Here is a 15,901-nt window from a genome sequence, read left to right as displayed (position 1 = left end):
AAATGAGTTCCTCTTCCCTAAACTAACAACAGCCTGAATATTCTTGACCCAGATGTTTAATCCAGTTGTTTTTGTTTATGTTTAGTAAACAACCATTTCCCAAACTTCTCCAGACCTCCATCATCCATCGCTCTGATCATGGCAGCGGAGTCCTCTGACCTGGAGCTGACCGGCTACCTGCTCCAGTCCCGCTGTGTGAACGTCACGCTCAGTTTCACCGTGGTCTATGCCTACACGGGGGTCCGGTTCCTCCTCCTCCTGCCCAGCTCCGTCTTCATCCTCTACCTGGGCCAGCAGCAGTGGCGGCAGCGCGGCGCCAGGCCGCAGAGCCACCTGGACGTCTTCACCTTCCACCTGGCCGTCCTGCAGCTCCTCTGGGGTTTGGGGAACGCCTTGTTCTACGGCGCCCTGGACCTGCCAGCTCTGAGCCTGGCCGGGTTGTATCTCATGAACATCATGTTTGTTGGAGAGACGCTTTTCCACGTTTTCACCTGTTTGGACCGATACCTGGCCGTGGTTCATCCGGTCGCTTATAAGAAACTCCAGAATAGCCACGGAGTGACGGTCAGAAACGTCTGCGCTTTGCTCACGTGGCTCTTCTCCTTCCTGTGGAGTCACCTGACGCAGACCTACTACCCTAAACTACCCGTCATCCAGTTCTTCTGCTTCCTGGTCTTTTCCTTGGTCGTGGTCTCCTTCTTCAGCTTTTCGGTTCTCCGTGCTCTGGTTCGCCCCGGACCGGGGGAGAGAGAGCGAGACCGGAAGCACGTTGACCAGATGAAGCAACGGGCTTTCTGCACGGTCACGGCCATCACAGGCGTGCTCTGCTTCTGGTTCCTGGGCTTCATCGTTGCCACGTCTCTCAGGGAGTCCAACATGTTCGGCACCAGAGTCAGCTGCCTGCTGCACAAGTCCGTTCACTGGTTCAGTCTGCCCAGCAGCCTGGTGCTGCAGCTGCTCTTCCTGCACAAGAAGGGCAAGTTCAGCTGCCAGAGCCGCAGAGCCTGAAGGGGTGGACGGTTTGATCCTGGGGTAAAACTCATCTGCTGGTTCCTGTCTGGTTCTTAGTACGAGTGGAAACTGTTCGGATATGAATGGATTATTTTTATGTTCCTCTCCAAACCAAAACTTTCATAACTCAAAATGGCGGCCATGTTTGCTCTTATATATTTAGCTGCTTTTCATTAAATACATGAATAAATGTAATAAAATGTATAAATCAATAGTTTTAGAATCAGAATCAAATTTATTTGCAATGTTTGTTGGTCCAAACAGGAATTATGACATCATGTTGGATTTATTAAACTCACATTTGTAAAAAATAAAGAAATGGTTTTCAATGACCCAGAATGAGTGAGATCATTTATGATGGTATTTCCATCTCCTTCTGGTATTTAATTAAACATCGTATTTTCTTGTGTAACTGAAACAACATTTATAATTTAAGTCAACAACTTTTACAAGTTTCTAGCTCCATATTTAAATCACATAAACGTTTTATTCCTGATCCAAAAACCTGGAAATGTTTTGTTTCTGCAGCTTTAATCAGCAGATGAACATGAAAACTCAAAAACTTTTAGTTTGAATTTTGCAAATTGTTTTCTTATTTACTGGCTGGAAAAAAAAGGCGGAAAAAATCTCTTCATCATTTTGAACAAATGTTTTCTCCTTCTTCATGTCAGCATTACCAAACGGATTTCGGTTCTGTCACTGGTTCTGTCACTGGTTCTGTCACTGGTTCTGTCACTGGTTCTGATCCTCTCTCTACTGAGGTTGAGCTGAGAAAAGTTTCCCCTCAAAGCAAAACAAATCGTCTCCCTGTTAATGCAGTGATGATGCAAAGCAGCTTCAGGTTCATCATTTGTCTTCTGGTCGTCTGCTGACTGAATCACTTCGGCAGTTTAACACCAGCACTCGTTACGTCAGGACTGCATTTCAAAAGTCGCTTCTTCTGAGGTGAGTTTAAAAAATGAAATGAAGGAAACCTGGTTATTACACCAAATACTGACTTCTGAAATAATTATTCTAAACTCTTCCTGAGTAAAAACATTAGTATTATTGTCTCTAAATGAATAGTAACTTGTTTTCTTTGCATTATTTGAGATTTGAAAGCACTGTTAACATCTTTTAATACAAAAACACGATGGTGAGAGAAGAAACACAGTTTAATTTAATTTGGTTCTAATTCCAAAGACAGGAAGTCCACCTGTCCACTGAGAGAGGGCGAACAAAACGAAGAGATTCTTTATGAGGGTCGAGGACAACTAACACAGTCCTGACTGTCCCAGCGTCAAATACTTTTAAAAAGCATATTTATTGGAAAGTATATTAATGTGGCAATAAATGGAACAATAATACCAAAGATGTATCTTGATCCAAACATATGTATGAGAGATTATTTTAATTCTTGATCATTTTCCAGTGCGTACACTGCAGCACATCACTGTGAACATCTTAAAATTTGGAGGTAAACATAGAAATGTGCTTATTGAATACAGTTTTATTACTATTTGCATGTATGGACGCATCTAAATACAAGCTACTGTTTAATATTCAACCAATCAATCAAGTTTGTTTGTGTTTCACATTTCAGCAACAAAATGGCAGATTAAAAAGCTTTAAATCATAAAAACACATTTTGTCATAATCTAAATCATCAATACACGTCCGATAAGTTGGTCAATGTTCCAGTTGCTAAAAGCGGCTCTAAAAAGTCTGTTTTACAGGGAAATATGTTGCTTACATTTTCCATTAGTCACTTGAATTTCAGCATGATGGCCATTTTCCAGGATAATTTTTTCATGTTTAGTGGTTGGGAAAACCTGTTCCCCTGTTGGCCTGTGGGGGCGCTGCATCAAGAACTACTGAAGGAAACGACACAAAACCTCTGAAGAAGAAACTCAACTTCCTTCTTCACTAAATGTAAACAAAAGATTCTTTTTGGCTTTCAAGTACAGGTCCTTCTCTTGGCTTTGGCTAACAGCTATAAGCCGTTTCTCCTGCTAGCGCTAGGCTAGCACATTTGTTTTGGTTGTAATTACCCAGAATCCCTTGCACTGTAGTTCACTTCCTGCTTTTGGAGCGGTCTCTGGTCCGATTGATATTCACAAGTTGTTCTGTGTACAGCTACAGTACACAATGTAATGCTACTAGCATCGTCTGCTCTTAGCTACCGGCAAACTGCGGCTAGCGGCGTCTAATGTTATCTAACAAAAAAGTTTGTATTTGCAAGCTTTCTAATGGTTAGTAACACAGTTACAACTGCACAAGTATTTATGTAAATATTATAGTTGTTTTCTCCAGAATAAACTAAAAACAAATATTTGATTGAGTTCGTAAGGAACTATTTACATCTTATTTATTTATAATTTAAAAAATTATTTATCCATATTATCTAAAACTTACTTTACTCCAATGGATTTCTCTCTGATCTGCAGGTTTAACGTCACCAGTATCGGCGCCGCAGCTTTCCGTTCTCCTCTCTCCATTTTTTCTCCATATTGTCCAAAACCATTTGGGTTGAAGTGACCGCTGTCTCAGCCTGACTTGATGTCCAGTTACAGTCCATAACCAATAGAGCGATTAATAAAAGATCACATGTAGCATCATATATTAGCGCAAATATTGTAAAAATTCCTTACAAATATTTCTAAATTTGCACCACAAAATCTGTGATGTTGATTGCAGAAAACCACAAAAACAATCCTGGATGGACTGATTAGTGCGGAACGATGTTCAATATTATGTTATTTTAAGAAGCACTTATTGAATGCTGAAACTCCTATTTATTGATATTGTAACAATTGAATAGTTTTTTATCAATATGTTCTGGAGCAACAGGCCCTTTATGAACATTCAGGGTTTTGATCTGGACCAAAATGGAAATGAGTTTGATGCCGTGATATCTGGGATAAAAATCCTGGACTATTTTGAATGTAAACAAGAATAAAGAGTGAGATATTTGGTGGTGGAATGATGTCACACCGCCAGCGAAGGAAGACTCTGTGATGTCACTGGCGATGCAGGCTGTGATGTCATCAACTGCAGAATTGTATGCAACACAATTCTGCATATTTTTCATTGCTTGCAATATCCCTGACCAGATCAGACGTTCGCACAGCCCTTTCAAGAAGTTTACGGATCGACCATTTTACTGATTGTACTTAGGAGAAAATGTCTCATTATACGCAGAGATACCAGAGAGGAACGATGGGACCCCAGGCGAGAAGGGGAGGCCAGGAAAACCGCGAAGGCAGGTTCCCTCCTGCACATCTGGATGACTTACATGAAGAAATCCAGAGACTGCGCCGCCTTCTGGACATGGAGAGAGCCAGAAGGTTTGAAGAAAACCAAAGGCTGGCTCACCTGGAGGAGGAGATGGAACAGATGAAACTCCAGTTGGAAAGGCAGACGGACGTCAAAGAAGCGCTGATCAGCCAGGCGGAAAATGCAAAGAGGGAACTGGAGAGAATAGAGAGATACAGCGATCCTGAAATTATTAAAGCTGTCATCATTGCTTCAGAGACTTACAGAGACATTAATGACTTGAATAAGAAGTCCTTCCAGCAAAAATATGTGGACTTAATGGTGGCCCACCTCCTCAGCCAGGAGGCTTTTGTAGCTGAAATACAGGATGAGAGAAAGAAAAGTCAGGCGCTGCAAGAAGAACTGGAACAACTCCAGACTTCCTACGAGGAACTGAGCTCTGAGTACGAAGCCGACGATGATCTGGGGAGCCAGGAGGCCGAGACCCAAACGGATCATGAAGCGAGGCTCAGTGAAGAACAACAACTACTGGAGAACCTGAGGGCTGAAAAAGATGAAATGTTTAAGGAAATGTCCCAACAGATCACAGTCCTGCAAGACAGTGAGAAACATCTGCGGGAAGAATTGAATCAGCTCAGACATTCATATGATGAGCTGAACAGTAATTATGACAGCGATGTTTCTTTACTTAAGCAAAACGTGGAAAGATATCAGGAGGAGCTGAGGAATGAGAACGAGGCCAATTTAGAGAGAAAGACGGAGAATCTGCTGTTGATCAACCAGCTGAGAGCTGAAAAGGAAGAGCTCTTCCAAAAATTATCAGGAGAGAACACAATCCTGCAAACGAGGGAGAAGGAGATTCTAAATGAACTGAATCAGGTTCACATTTCATATGAGGAGCTAAAACATAGATATGAAAAAGACACTGAGGATTTAAAGAAGCAGGTTGCAACATATCAACAGGAGAGAAAAGCTCAACTGGAGAAAGCAGAGGAGGACAAGGTGATTCTGGAAAAACTGAGAGCTGAGTATGAAGTCCTCCAGGAAAACACATCAGAGATTAAAATCCTGCTAGAGAAGGAAAAGGGCGTCCAGGCTGAACTGGAAGAGGTCAAAGGTTTGTACCAGGAGATGAACTGTCGGCACAAAACTGAAGTTACTGCAATGAAGAAACAAGCAGAACAATACCAGCAAGAGATCAGATGTGTTAAAAATGATCTAGAAAGAGCAAGAAATGATTTCCTGCTGGCCGACAGTCTGAGAGCTCAGGAAGACGATTTACAACAGAAACACAAAACAGTTTCCAAAGAGATGGAGGAAGATTCAAAGAACCAAGAGGACCTGGAAAAAGTCTCAAGTCCAGAGGTTTCCACAGAGGAGGAACTCTCAGGAGAGTTATCTGGTTGTTCCTCAGATCCAGGACCCTCAGTAGAGACAGCGACCACTGAAGAAACCATCCTGGAGCATTTGGACCATCCAGACATTGAACCCATGAAGGATGGTAAAAAGAAAAAATCCAAAATCTCATTTTGGAAAAAAATACGAAACCTACTGCGGTTCAAGAAGCCACAAAAGAAACAGAAGAATGAAGATGATCAGGAACATCCCTGAAGTTCTTGATGTTTATATTTAGAGGAGGAGAAAGACGTGTGAGAGACGAACCGGGGAATCAAACGTGTGGAGGTTGCATCCTCTGTGAGCGGGGCGCCATGCCACGCTCCGCTAACATCAAATTTAAAACGGCAAAGTTTTTCCCCCGTTGACAAACTAGAAAATAGATCCTTTCCCAACCAATTTGAAAAAACGAGGGCAGCACGGTGGTGCAGCGGTTAGCGCTGCGCCTTCACAGAGACCGTCTGTGTGGAGTTTGCATGATCTCCCCGTGTTTGCGTGGGTTTTCTCCGGGTGCTCCGGTTTCCCCCACATCTCCTAAAACATGTCGGTCAGGTCAGTTGGTCGCTGCAAATCGACCCAAAACACTTTCAGAAACTCCAAACCATAAAGTTTGGACACACGCGGAGCGGAAGTTTGGTCCATGCTGCTGAAAGTGAACGCGTCTCCTTCTGAGTTTGACATTTATTATGAGTCTCCGAGACCAAAAGAGAAAAGGACGACAGACATTAGAAGTTATTTCGCTACGTCGGCTGTAAGTACAGTGAGTGGACCCATAAGTTAGATATCTATCACGCAACGCATTTGTTGTAAAGTCCGGTGTTTAGTAAGGTCAGCACTGAATGTGAGGTAGAATAGGTTTGTTAATTATGTAATATTAACAGGCATAAATATGGCATTTAAAGTGTTAGTCTTAAATTAGGTTAAGCCAGTGTGAATACAAACCAGGTCAGTAAGTTGTAAGGTCCCACCAAAACTTAGACCAAACCTACGCCTTTGGATTTAAGAATTAAAATGTTTTATTTTAATAATAATAATGATTTCTGTTTATTCTCACTGTACTTTGTGCTTTTAATGGTTTGACCTTTAGTTGACCTTTTCTACACACTTTTTATATTAAATTGCACTGAATTGTAGCTCTTTAAACTGTTTAAATCTGTATTTTAAAAAGATTATAAAAAGGATCATGCAGTGGCTGTTTTAGTGTGACTGTGGCTCAGTGGGTAGAGTGGTCGTCTTGTGACCAGAAGGTTGCAAGTTCGATTCCAGCTTCCTCAGCCACATGTTGCGCTGCCCCAGGGCACTTAGTGACAAGTTGCCCCCCGACCTGCATGTGTGTGTAAATGTGTGTGAATGTGACTGTAGTGTGAAGCTCTTTGAGTGTCAACATGACCAGCAAGGATCAACACAAGTTCAGTTCATTCTCCTGTTTTTATTTGATAAATCCTGTTTTTGTTTTTATACCAAACATTAAAAGCTGATTTAACAGGTTTGGATTTCTTCAGGTTCCAGGATGTTAATTAAAGATTAGAGTTTAATCTAATCATAATTTAATACTCTGGACCATGAAGAAGATCAAACTTGTTTTATCTGGTTTGTTTGTTATAAGAAAAAACATTTTTATCAAAAATAACAGTTACTGTGATCTTTCTGTTACTCTTTATTTATAAATACAGATTCAAAATAATACAAGAAACTTAACAAAAAAGTGCAATTTAACATGAAAAACTGTAGAAAAGTGAAAAAGAAGAAGAATCAATGAAAGTATGAAAACAGAGAATTTAATCAGAAATCATTTCCATCACAGGAAGAAATGGATTCTTAGATCAATACTTTGTAATAAATATAAAGCTTTTATGTTGTCTGATAGTATAAAAGAGAAGGAAAAGGGGCTAAGAAATGTCTAATTCAGTTATTTTTTTAACCAGATTTATAGTAAAACTGTAAATGATGTTTTGATTAGGACGTTACTTCTAGGTTTTGTTTGACAACCTGGTTCAATTCCCAGTCCTGGGGAATCGGCTGCATGTCGTTTCCTTCTCTCTCCTCCCAACTTCCTGTTCAATCTGTTAAATAAAAAACTTTATTAGAGCCTAAAAACTTTATTAGAGCCTAAAAACTTTATTAGAGCCTAAAAACTTTATTAGAGCCTAAAAATCTTTAATATAAAATACATTTCACCTCACAACTGGACCAAAGTTCAGAATATGTTTACCATGTAACCTCATGTTAAAGAGCAACTTTCTTCCTCTCTCATTTTAATTAACAGGTTAATTCATATTTACTTACACACACACACACACACACACACACACACACACACACACACACACACACACACGCACATACACACACACACACACACCCCCTCCATGGGCTGCCACCTTATCGTGGTGGGGGGGTTTGAGTGTCCCAGTGATCCTAGGAGTCTTGCTGTGGGGGCTTCATGCCTCTGGTTGGGCCCCCCAGTGCAGACGGGTCCAAGGTGAGGAACCAGACCAAGTGCAGCCCAAAGATCCTGATGATGAAAACGACCGTTGGAAACAGTGGTTCTGCTGGCCCCTACATGAGGCCCCACCCTGGAGCCAGGCCTGGGGGGGGATGCCTCTACGTTGTGTAAACAAGAGGGCCGGCTCTCCCTCTACCTACGGGTTTGGGTCGGGTTCTGACTGTTTACCCAGTGGCCCCTCCTGGGACTGGACCGCCTTGTTACACTGGAGGGGTTTTCTCTGCAGGGTCTCTGGGCTCCCCAGGGTTTTATAAACCCCCTGACCTCCTTCATGGAGGTGGGAGTCCAGATTAAACCCACCGCTGCTCTGCTGTGCAGCTCCATGTAGAACATGGATTAACATGTAGAACATGGATTAACATGTAAAACATGGATTAACATGTAGTTGTGTTTGAAGAGGAGCGGTGAGAATAATTTATCTGTCACAAAGAATTATGTGACATTTCCATCTGAACACGCTGCCCAGTGGCTCTGTCTGCGCTGTGAAGTTTATGTCTTTATGTTCTTAACAGTGACGTCAGTGACGCGTTACTTAGCAACGCGTCACTGACGTAGGACCACGTTTTTCGTGTTGCTATTTCAAATCCACTACAGCTACTTATTACAATCATTTTACGTTCCTATTTTCTTTTGTGATTTAATTTTATTTCCTCTACCTTCTTGTCGAGTGATCCACGTTTTTATGCGACAGAAATGTAAACAATGGAGGGAAGAGGGAGATGTGCGTATTGTTGGTAGAAAAACAGGAACTACTTTGAGTTTCTGTCGCCAAGTCCGATTATTATAAGCGGCTTTGGGCTTTTTTCTTTTTTCTTTTTTTTTAAAGTCGCTAGCAGATTTAATGAATCGCTGGTTGCGCCTTTTTGGGCTCGTATTTGAACGTGAAGTTTCTCATTTGTGCTTGGAAATAAGCAGAGATAAACCCCAGAATGTGTCTGACCTCCAATTAGTTTTAGTCCGTCTCTCCCTGTCCATAATTTCCCGGATGATCTGTCCCGCTGCGTCCTTGTTAAAGTCAAGTTAATGTATTAGCTGTCAATGACGTCGATCTATCCAGAACATTGGAAACATTCAGACTAATCTGAACAGCGCAGTCAACGTGAAAACAGCCACGAATGAACGAGTCCGTAAAGTTGTGCAACTAAACGCCATTATAATTATTAATATTAAGATAAGTGTCACAAATCTGTGCAGCCATCTGAGTGGAGCTGCAGGAGGAGCTGTGACACCGAGCAGGGCCGTAACGCAGCACCTGGAGGCCGGGGGGTTAAAATCCTTCTAGAGTTTTCCAGACAGTGGATCACACAAAAACATGCACAAATTACTAACTTCTTTTTTTTTTTTTGTACTGTAACCATTAAAATATCTCCTCTTCAGTTCAACCTTATTAGTGGAAACACATTGTTGATGTTTCCATCATAATTAAATATTGGCAAAGATCAATGTAATTTTCACAGCGTTGTTGTTAGAAGCTGCTGAAAGTAACTAAAAAGTTACTTTTAATGTAACTTAGTTACTTTCCTTATCAAGTAGTCAGTAATATAACTAAGTTACTTTTTCAAGGAGTAATCAGTAATCTGATTAAAGTTACTTTTTCAAAGTAACTATGCCATCACTGCTGATGACCAGTTCTCATTTTCTGCAAATAAATACTAAATATTTGCTTGGAATTTCAGAGAAATGTCAGCAGTTCACAGAGTAAAAGAACAATGTTCATTTTACTTAAACATAAAGAGAAAAATCATAGAAAATGATCATTTAAAGTGATCACTTCATTTTTTACAGAGCTGTATAAATGTATCTGCTCATTAGTAAAGTGTTGATTTTAAATAAATCAGTATATAAATATTCTGACTGTGCATGTTTGGGTAAATCCAAACTTAAAGGATGAAAATGTTAAAATATTTCAACATTTTTGTTTATTTTCAGACCTGCTGCTCTGATCATTTCTAATCTTTATTGAACTCGTCACATTGAAGCAAACAACAAAATGTTCATAACAATGTGTTTTCCAAAAAGTAAAGAATAAAAAAAATACAATTTGCAGGTTGATATAAAGCTATAAATCATTTTTAGAAAACAATTATGATGCTATATTCCTCTCTGTTGGTTCAGTAATCAGTTAGTTGCTTATTTTTCTGTGTTGAAGACATTTATTTTTTTTAGCTCATGTTTTAAAGACTTGTAAATCACTACGCCATGATTTCATGATCATTCAGGCTCTGGATTTTTAAAATTGTTATATTTCTGATTTCCTTTTCCTCACAGACTCAGTCATCTGACCAGACACCCAGCATGTCTCTGCTCCATTTTCCAAACTCTTCCCTGGAGTCTGGACCTTCTCGCTGTAACAACACCGACGGGTCTCTGATCGGCCTCGCCTTGATTTCCACCAGAGTCTTCCTCCTTTCTCCAGTGTCACTCTTCATCCTCTGCCACGGCGCCCGGCGGCGGCGGCGCTCCTCCACGGCGATGAGCCACTTTGACGTGTTTACCTTCCACCACTGCGTCCTGGAGCTGATCTGGATTCTGGGTTCTGCGCTGCAGTTTTTAGGGTCAGTGATGGAGCTGCAGGTCGTGTCCATGGCGGCTGTCTACCTCAGTTCCTGCATTTTCCCAGGAGAGACCTTGTTTCATGTGCTCACCTGTCTGGATCGCTACCTGGCCGTAGTTCATCCGGTTCTCTACGTTAGCTCGCGCAGCAGCCGGGGCGTTTCCGTCAGGAACGTTGCCGTTTTGGGTGTCTGGTTGTTGTGTTTTCTGTTTAGCTGTGCAGCAAACAACCTCAGCTCGGGGATCTACTTCCGGCTGTTCAGTGGCTTTCTGACCTGCTCCGTGCTCCTCATGCTTTTCTGTGGCGTTTCGGTTCTGTGCGCTCTGATTGGTCCAGGCCCGGGGGAAAAGGCGGGAAACCAGAAGCTGGTTGACCCAACCGTCCTGAGGGCGTTCATTACGGTCTCCGCCATCACCGGCGTCCTCTGCGTTTGGTTCTTTGTGTTTCTGGTGTCCAGTTCTGTAAGCAGCTCTGAGCTGCTGGCGCCAAACGTTTCCTGTGTTCTGGAGGTTTCTGTGCTGTGGTTCAGTCTGCCCTGCAGCCTGATCTTACCTCTGCTGTATTTACTCAGAACTGGAAAGTTACAGTGTGGACACAACGGTAGGGATGAAGGACAAGAAAGGGACTCGGCAATAAACTAAAGTTTTCTGGTTTAGACTGAAAAATTTATCAAATTCAGATTTGTTAGTAGATCTCTGGAAAAATTCTTCAGTCGAGTAAAAATTGATTCAATTAAGACAAAATTATTCATCAATGCAAACAAAATAATTAGGAAGTTAAACATGAAAACCTTCAAGTTCATCATTATTTACAATAATTGATCATTTCAAAACTATTAGGAAATCTTTGAGTGGAAATATTCCACAGCTGAAATGATTTAAAAGTGTCATAAAAGATCAAACAGACATTAATGAACCACTGCAGCATCATTACTGACTTATTAGAAAATATTAATATGATCATTATTAGGAAAAGTTTTGAATTGAAATTAGATGTTAGACATTAAATTAACAAACTTTTATTTCCTCTGAAGTAAAATCTGATTATTATTATTATTATTATTATTATTATTATTATTATTATTATTATTATTATTATTATTATTATTATTGTTGTTGTTATTATTATTATTATTATTATTATTATTATTATTATTATTATTATTATTATTATTATTATTATTATTATTATCATTATTATTGTTGTTGTTGTTATTATTATTATTATTATTACCTGATACTTTTGTTACTGAAAAGTTTCTACTAGCAACACAAATGTATTTTATAAAACGTCACTATGGGTTTATTAAAATGACACTAATACTAATTTTCATATCTTAAACATTAAACTTGTTTATTAATATGTTCATGAAGTCATTTTAGCATTGATTAATAGTTAACTTGTCCTCCACACTGAACCCGGTTCTGGTTCTGCTGGAGGTTTCTTCTTGTTAAAGGAGAGTTTTGTTTCCTTTCATGGTTCCTACAAAATCCCAGACTGAATGCAATCAATCAATCAATCAATCAATCAATCAATCAATCAATCAATGACTGGATGATCATCCTGGATGCAGCAGGTCAATAATCTGGTTTCCATTTTTAATTTGGTTGAATAATAACCTGAACTGACCGGATTAATAACTTTAATGAGATTAATTTACTTTCTCTCTGGTTGGATTGAACTGATTCTGTTTTTCTGTTTCTACATAAAAAAAAAATTCTGAGTTGTTTTGAGACGACGTGTTTTTATAAAAACTGAATCAATATTCTGTTTTTATGAAAACTGAATCAATATTCTGTTTTTTATGAAAACAGAATGTATTAGAATTGATAAATTATGTGATGTTTAATGAACATAAATCCACATTGAAGTGATACATTATGTCATCATAAACATCTGCTGTTAAACTTTAATTTTTTTTCATTCCATAAAATGTAAAGTTTATGTTTTGTTCATGATTGAAGGAAATGATTATTGATTTACTCAAGTGTGATTAAAACAATATGAGCTCTTCAGACTACTAGATAAAAATATGTAAAAAGAAAAAATACATGTAGATAAAAAAAACAATCACTGGATAAATGAGTGTAAAAACAAACCATAGAAGATAAAAATAATAACTTCCTGCTTTTTAAAATAAAAATACTGAAGTAATAAACCTGCATTCTGCTCAGTGACCAGCAGGGGGACCTCATCTGGGATTTATTTTGGTTTTTTGTTGGGTTTTTTTGCTGTGTGTTGGTTATGATAATTTTGCTTTTACTGGTTGAAATGTAAAATATTTATTTTTAATTCCAGGAGTTTGAATGTTAAAATATGTAGGTCATATTCTGGTGAAATAAAAAGATTTAATTTATGATTCCTTGTGTCTTTTGTTTTATTTTTGTCTAAAGTTTAAAGCAAATGGTAATAAATGAGAGGAACATTTCCTGCTCACATAATCTCAAGTTCTCTTCAACTGAATTCATGTTTACTGTAATATTTATGTTAGTGAACTGATATCAGGTTGATTCATTTTACATCTGGTTGTTTTTGTGTCACTAGAAATGAAGATCAATGAAGATCAATAAATGATATTCTGTGTGTGTGTGTGTGTGTGTGTGTGTGTCTTCATGCCTCCACGCCCAGTTCATATTTAATGACCTCCTCAGCTCCACTGCAGTAATCTGATGTTTATTCTGCAGTTTAGCCACAACAGGAATAAATTCAAATGATTTCCAGGCTGAAGTTTCGTCACGTTGAGCTGAAATAACACAGACAGCCGCAGGTGAGGAGCTCACAGGTGATCTGTCACCTGGTGGAGGCTCTGATGAAGGAGAAATACTTTCTATAAATGACCAGGTCAAAAATTGAATATTCAAATAAACAGGTGGAAGTCCCACCACCTCATTAATTCATGTTTCCTTAAGAAAAAGTAAAAAAAAAAATCAGATAAAAAAAAGTGTGAGATGCACAAAATTCGTTTTTCCTTCTCTGAAAACTGAAAATGTATTTAGATCGGCTCTGAATGAGGCCCCATCATGCAAAGGGCCACCATTTGTCTCATTGGGACCTGGATGTCATTAACAGCTGTTTAAAGCTGACAGACAGACAGGATGAAGCTGGACGGTTTGGGGGAGTCGCTCTGCAGGCAGGTAGGTTCTGGTTCACCTGGAGGTTCAGGATGTTTAACAGGATGGAGGAGAAAAAAAGGGATTTTCTGAATGAGATCTGAGAAAAATGGAAAACAAACAGCATCACGTCTCCAACAGGGAGCTGAAGTTCATGAATGATTTGAGAAGTGAATTTTATCCAGAGCTTCAGTTCCTGAAGGACGACATGGTGGTCAGTTTTATTTCCTGAAGAAGGAGATTTTACATTTCAGCTGACCGTTGGGTTCATTCATCTCCATCAGTCAGACTTTTACTTTCATGTTAACATGTAAGTAAAAGTTCTGTTCCTCGTCATCCTCCATTTTCAAACCATTTTAATAACCTTCAGTAAATCATAAGAAAATATTTCACTGCAGCAGATCTTTAACACACAGGGATTAACAACCTTAAAATAATCTTTTCCATTTTTCTTATCAGAAAAACACAGAAGACAGAAACTTCAAAATGTTTGGCGTTAAATCAAACTTTGTATTTAATGCAAATAAAATACATTAAACTGAAGATTCAAAAGTTTTTATGGGGCAAAAAAAAATGAAAATCAAGATCAAGCAAATAAAGAATCCAACACTGGAAAGAGAGTTTGACATCAGAGCGACTGTGGACAGAAAAATTAAAACATTTCTGACAAAAATTCAGAAATTTTCTAGAAAAATTTTAAAAAGAAAAAATTTCCCAATTTTATGTAGAAAATTTCTGATTAATCTGAAAATTTAGATTTTTTTAAATAAATTTTTTAGTCTTTTCTAGAAAGTTTCTAATATTACTTTTAATATTACTGCTAGTATTACTGTAATATTATACGCTGTAGCAGAATTATCACATTTATCTGTATTTAAAGAAAGGCTTCTAGTTTCCAGTTTCTTCTGGGCTCAAATTAATAAATTTATTTTCAATAAGAACAGGATTTAGATCACCTTCTTTCAAAACATTTGTTATTTGGCCAAGTTTAAGAAAGAATAAAAGCTGATTTTGTTCAAACTTGGTTAGAAAAACATAAATACTTTGTGTTTTAGTTCACATTTTATGTTGGTAACAGTTTTTACCCAGATTACAAATTAAAAATCAAATGTTTGTAGTTTGGATTCGCACAAATCAGCCTGAGGGCCACAAACGGCCCCCAGACCTCACTTTGGACCCCGCAGCTTTAGATAATGTTTTCTCTGGGAAAATAAAGTAAAGAGACACTTTATAGCAGAGCGTTAGGAAATTAGAGATAAACTATGTCATTTAAAAAATGGACCATAAAATCTTCTTAAAAAAGATTAAACTTGTTCATGTTAAATAAAATTAACCCTTCAGGATGTGGAGCATCAACTGTCTTTAATATCTTTATTAGTTTCTGTAAAGTGTTTTGAGGTAACCTTTGGTCTCATTTATAGAAATCAACTGAAGTAGATTTACTTTTTGATTTATTTATTTATTGACTCTGTTGAATAGAAATGTTGAATTTTGCATAATGAGGTACTTCATGTCCAATTCTTTAACTGTATTTTAATGGCTCCTCCTTTCTGTCTGCCCAGATCCACATTAACCATCTGTTCAAAATGTCAGCCAACTCTTCCTCCAGCTCCTCTTCCTCCAGCTCCTCTTCCTCCTCCAACTTGTCCGTTCAGTTTCTTCAAACTGACTGTGACTTTGTAAGCATCATGTTTTTGGCCTCTGCATTCAACATCAGCAGAGCCGTCCTCATCCTCCCTCTGTCCGTCTTCGTCCTCATCCTGGGCCTCCATCAGAGCCGCTCCAGAGCAGCGAGTCACTTTGACGTCTTCACCCACCACCAGGCCGTCATGGAGCTGCTCTGGGCTCTGGGGGCAGCACTCGCTGCTCTGGGGGTTCATTTTCAGCTCCCACATGTTGCAGTTTGCGGCAACATTTTTAACTGCATCGTTTTCTTTGGAGAGTCCCTGTTTCACACTCTCACCTGTCTGGAGCGTCACCTGGCTGTTGTTCACCCTGTCACCTACAGGGGGCTCCAGAACCGGCGCGGAGCCGCCATCAGAACCGGCTGCATCGTCCTGGCCTGGCTGC

The 15,901-nt window shown here is 39.2% G+C and overlaps 1 protein-coding gene across 1 annotated transcript; it reads left to right on the top strand.

The window, feature by feature from the left end:
• The first annotated feature begins 6,386 nt into the window (after positions 1-6,386).
• On the top strand, positions 6,387-11,707 carry LOC122821035. The gene is made up of 2 exons (XM_044098869.1): positions 6,387-6,412; positions 10,436-11,707. Exon 2 carries the CDS (start codon positions 10,463-10,465, stop codon positions 11,360-11,362), a length of 900 nt encoding a protein of 299 aa, XP_043954804.1. The 5' UTR covers positions 6,387-6,412; positions 10,436-10,462; the 3' UTR covers positions 11,363-11,707.
• Positions 11,708-15,901: the final 4,194 nt, after the last annotated feature.

Source organism: Gambusia affinis, linkage group LG18, assembly GCF_019740435.1.
Source record: "Gambusia affinis linkage group LG18, SWU_Gaff_1.0, whole genome shotgun sequence".
Lineage (NCBI taxonomy): Eukaryota > Metazoa > Chordata > Actinopteri > Cyprinodontiformes > Poeciliidae > Gambusia > Gambusia affinis.
This window is presented reverse-complemented; position numbering and strand designations above follow the sequence as displayed.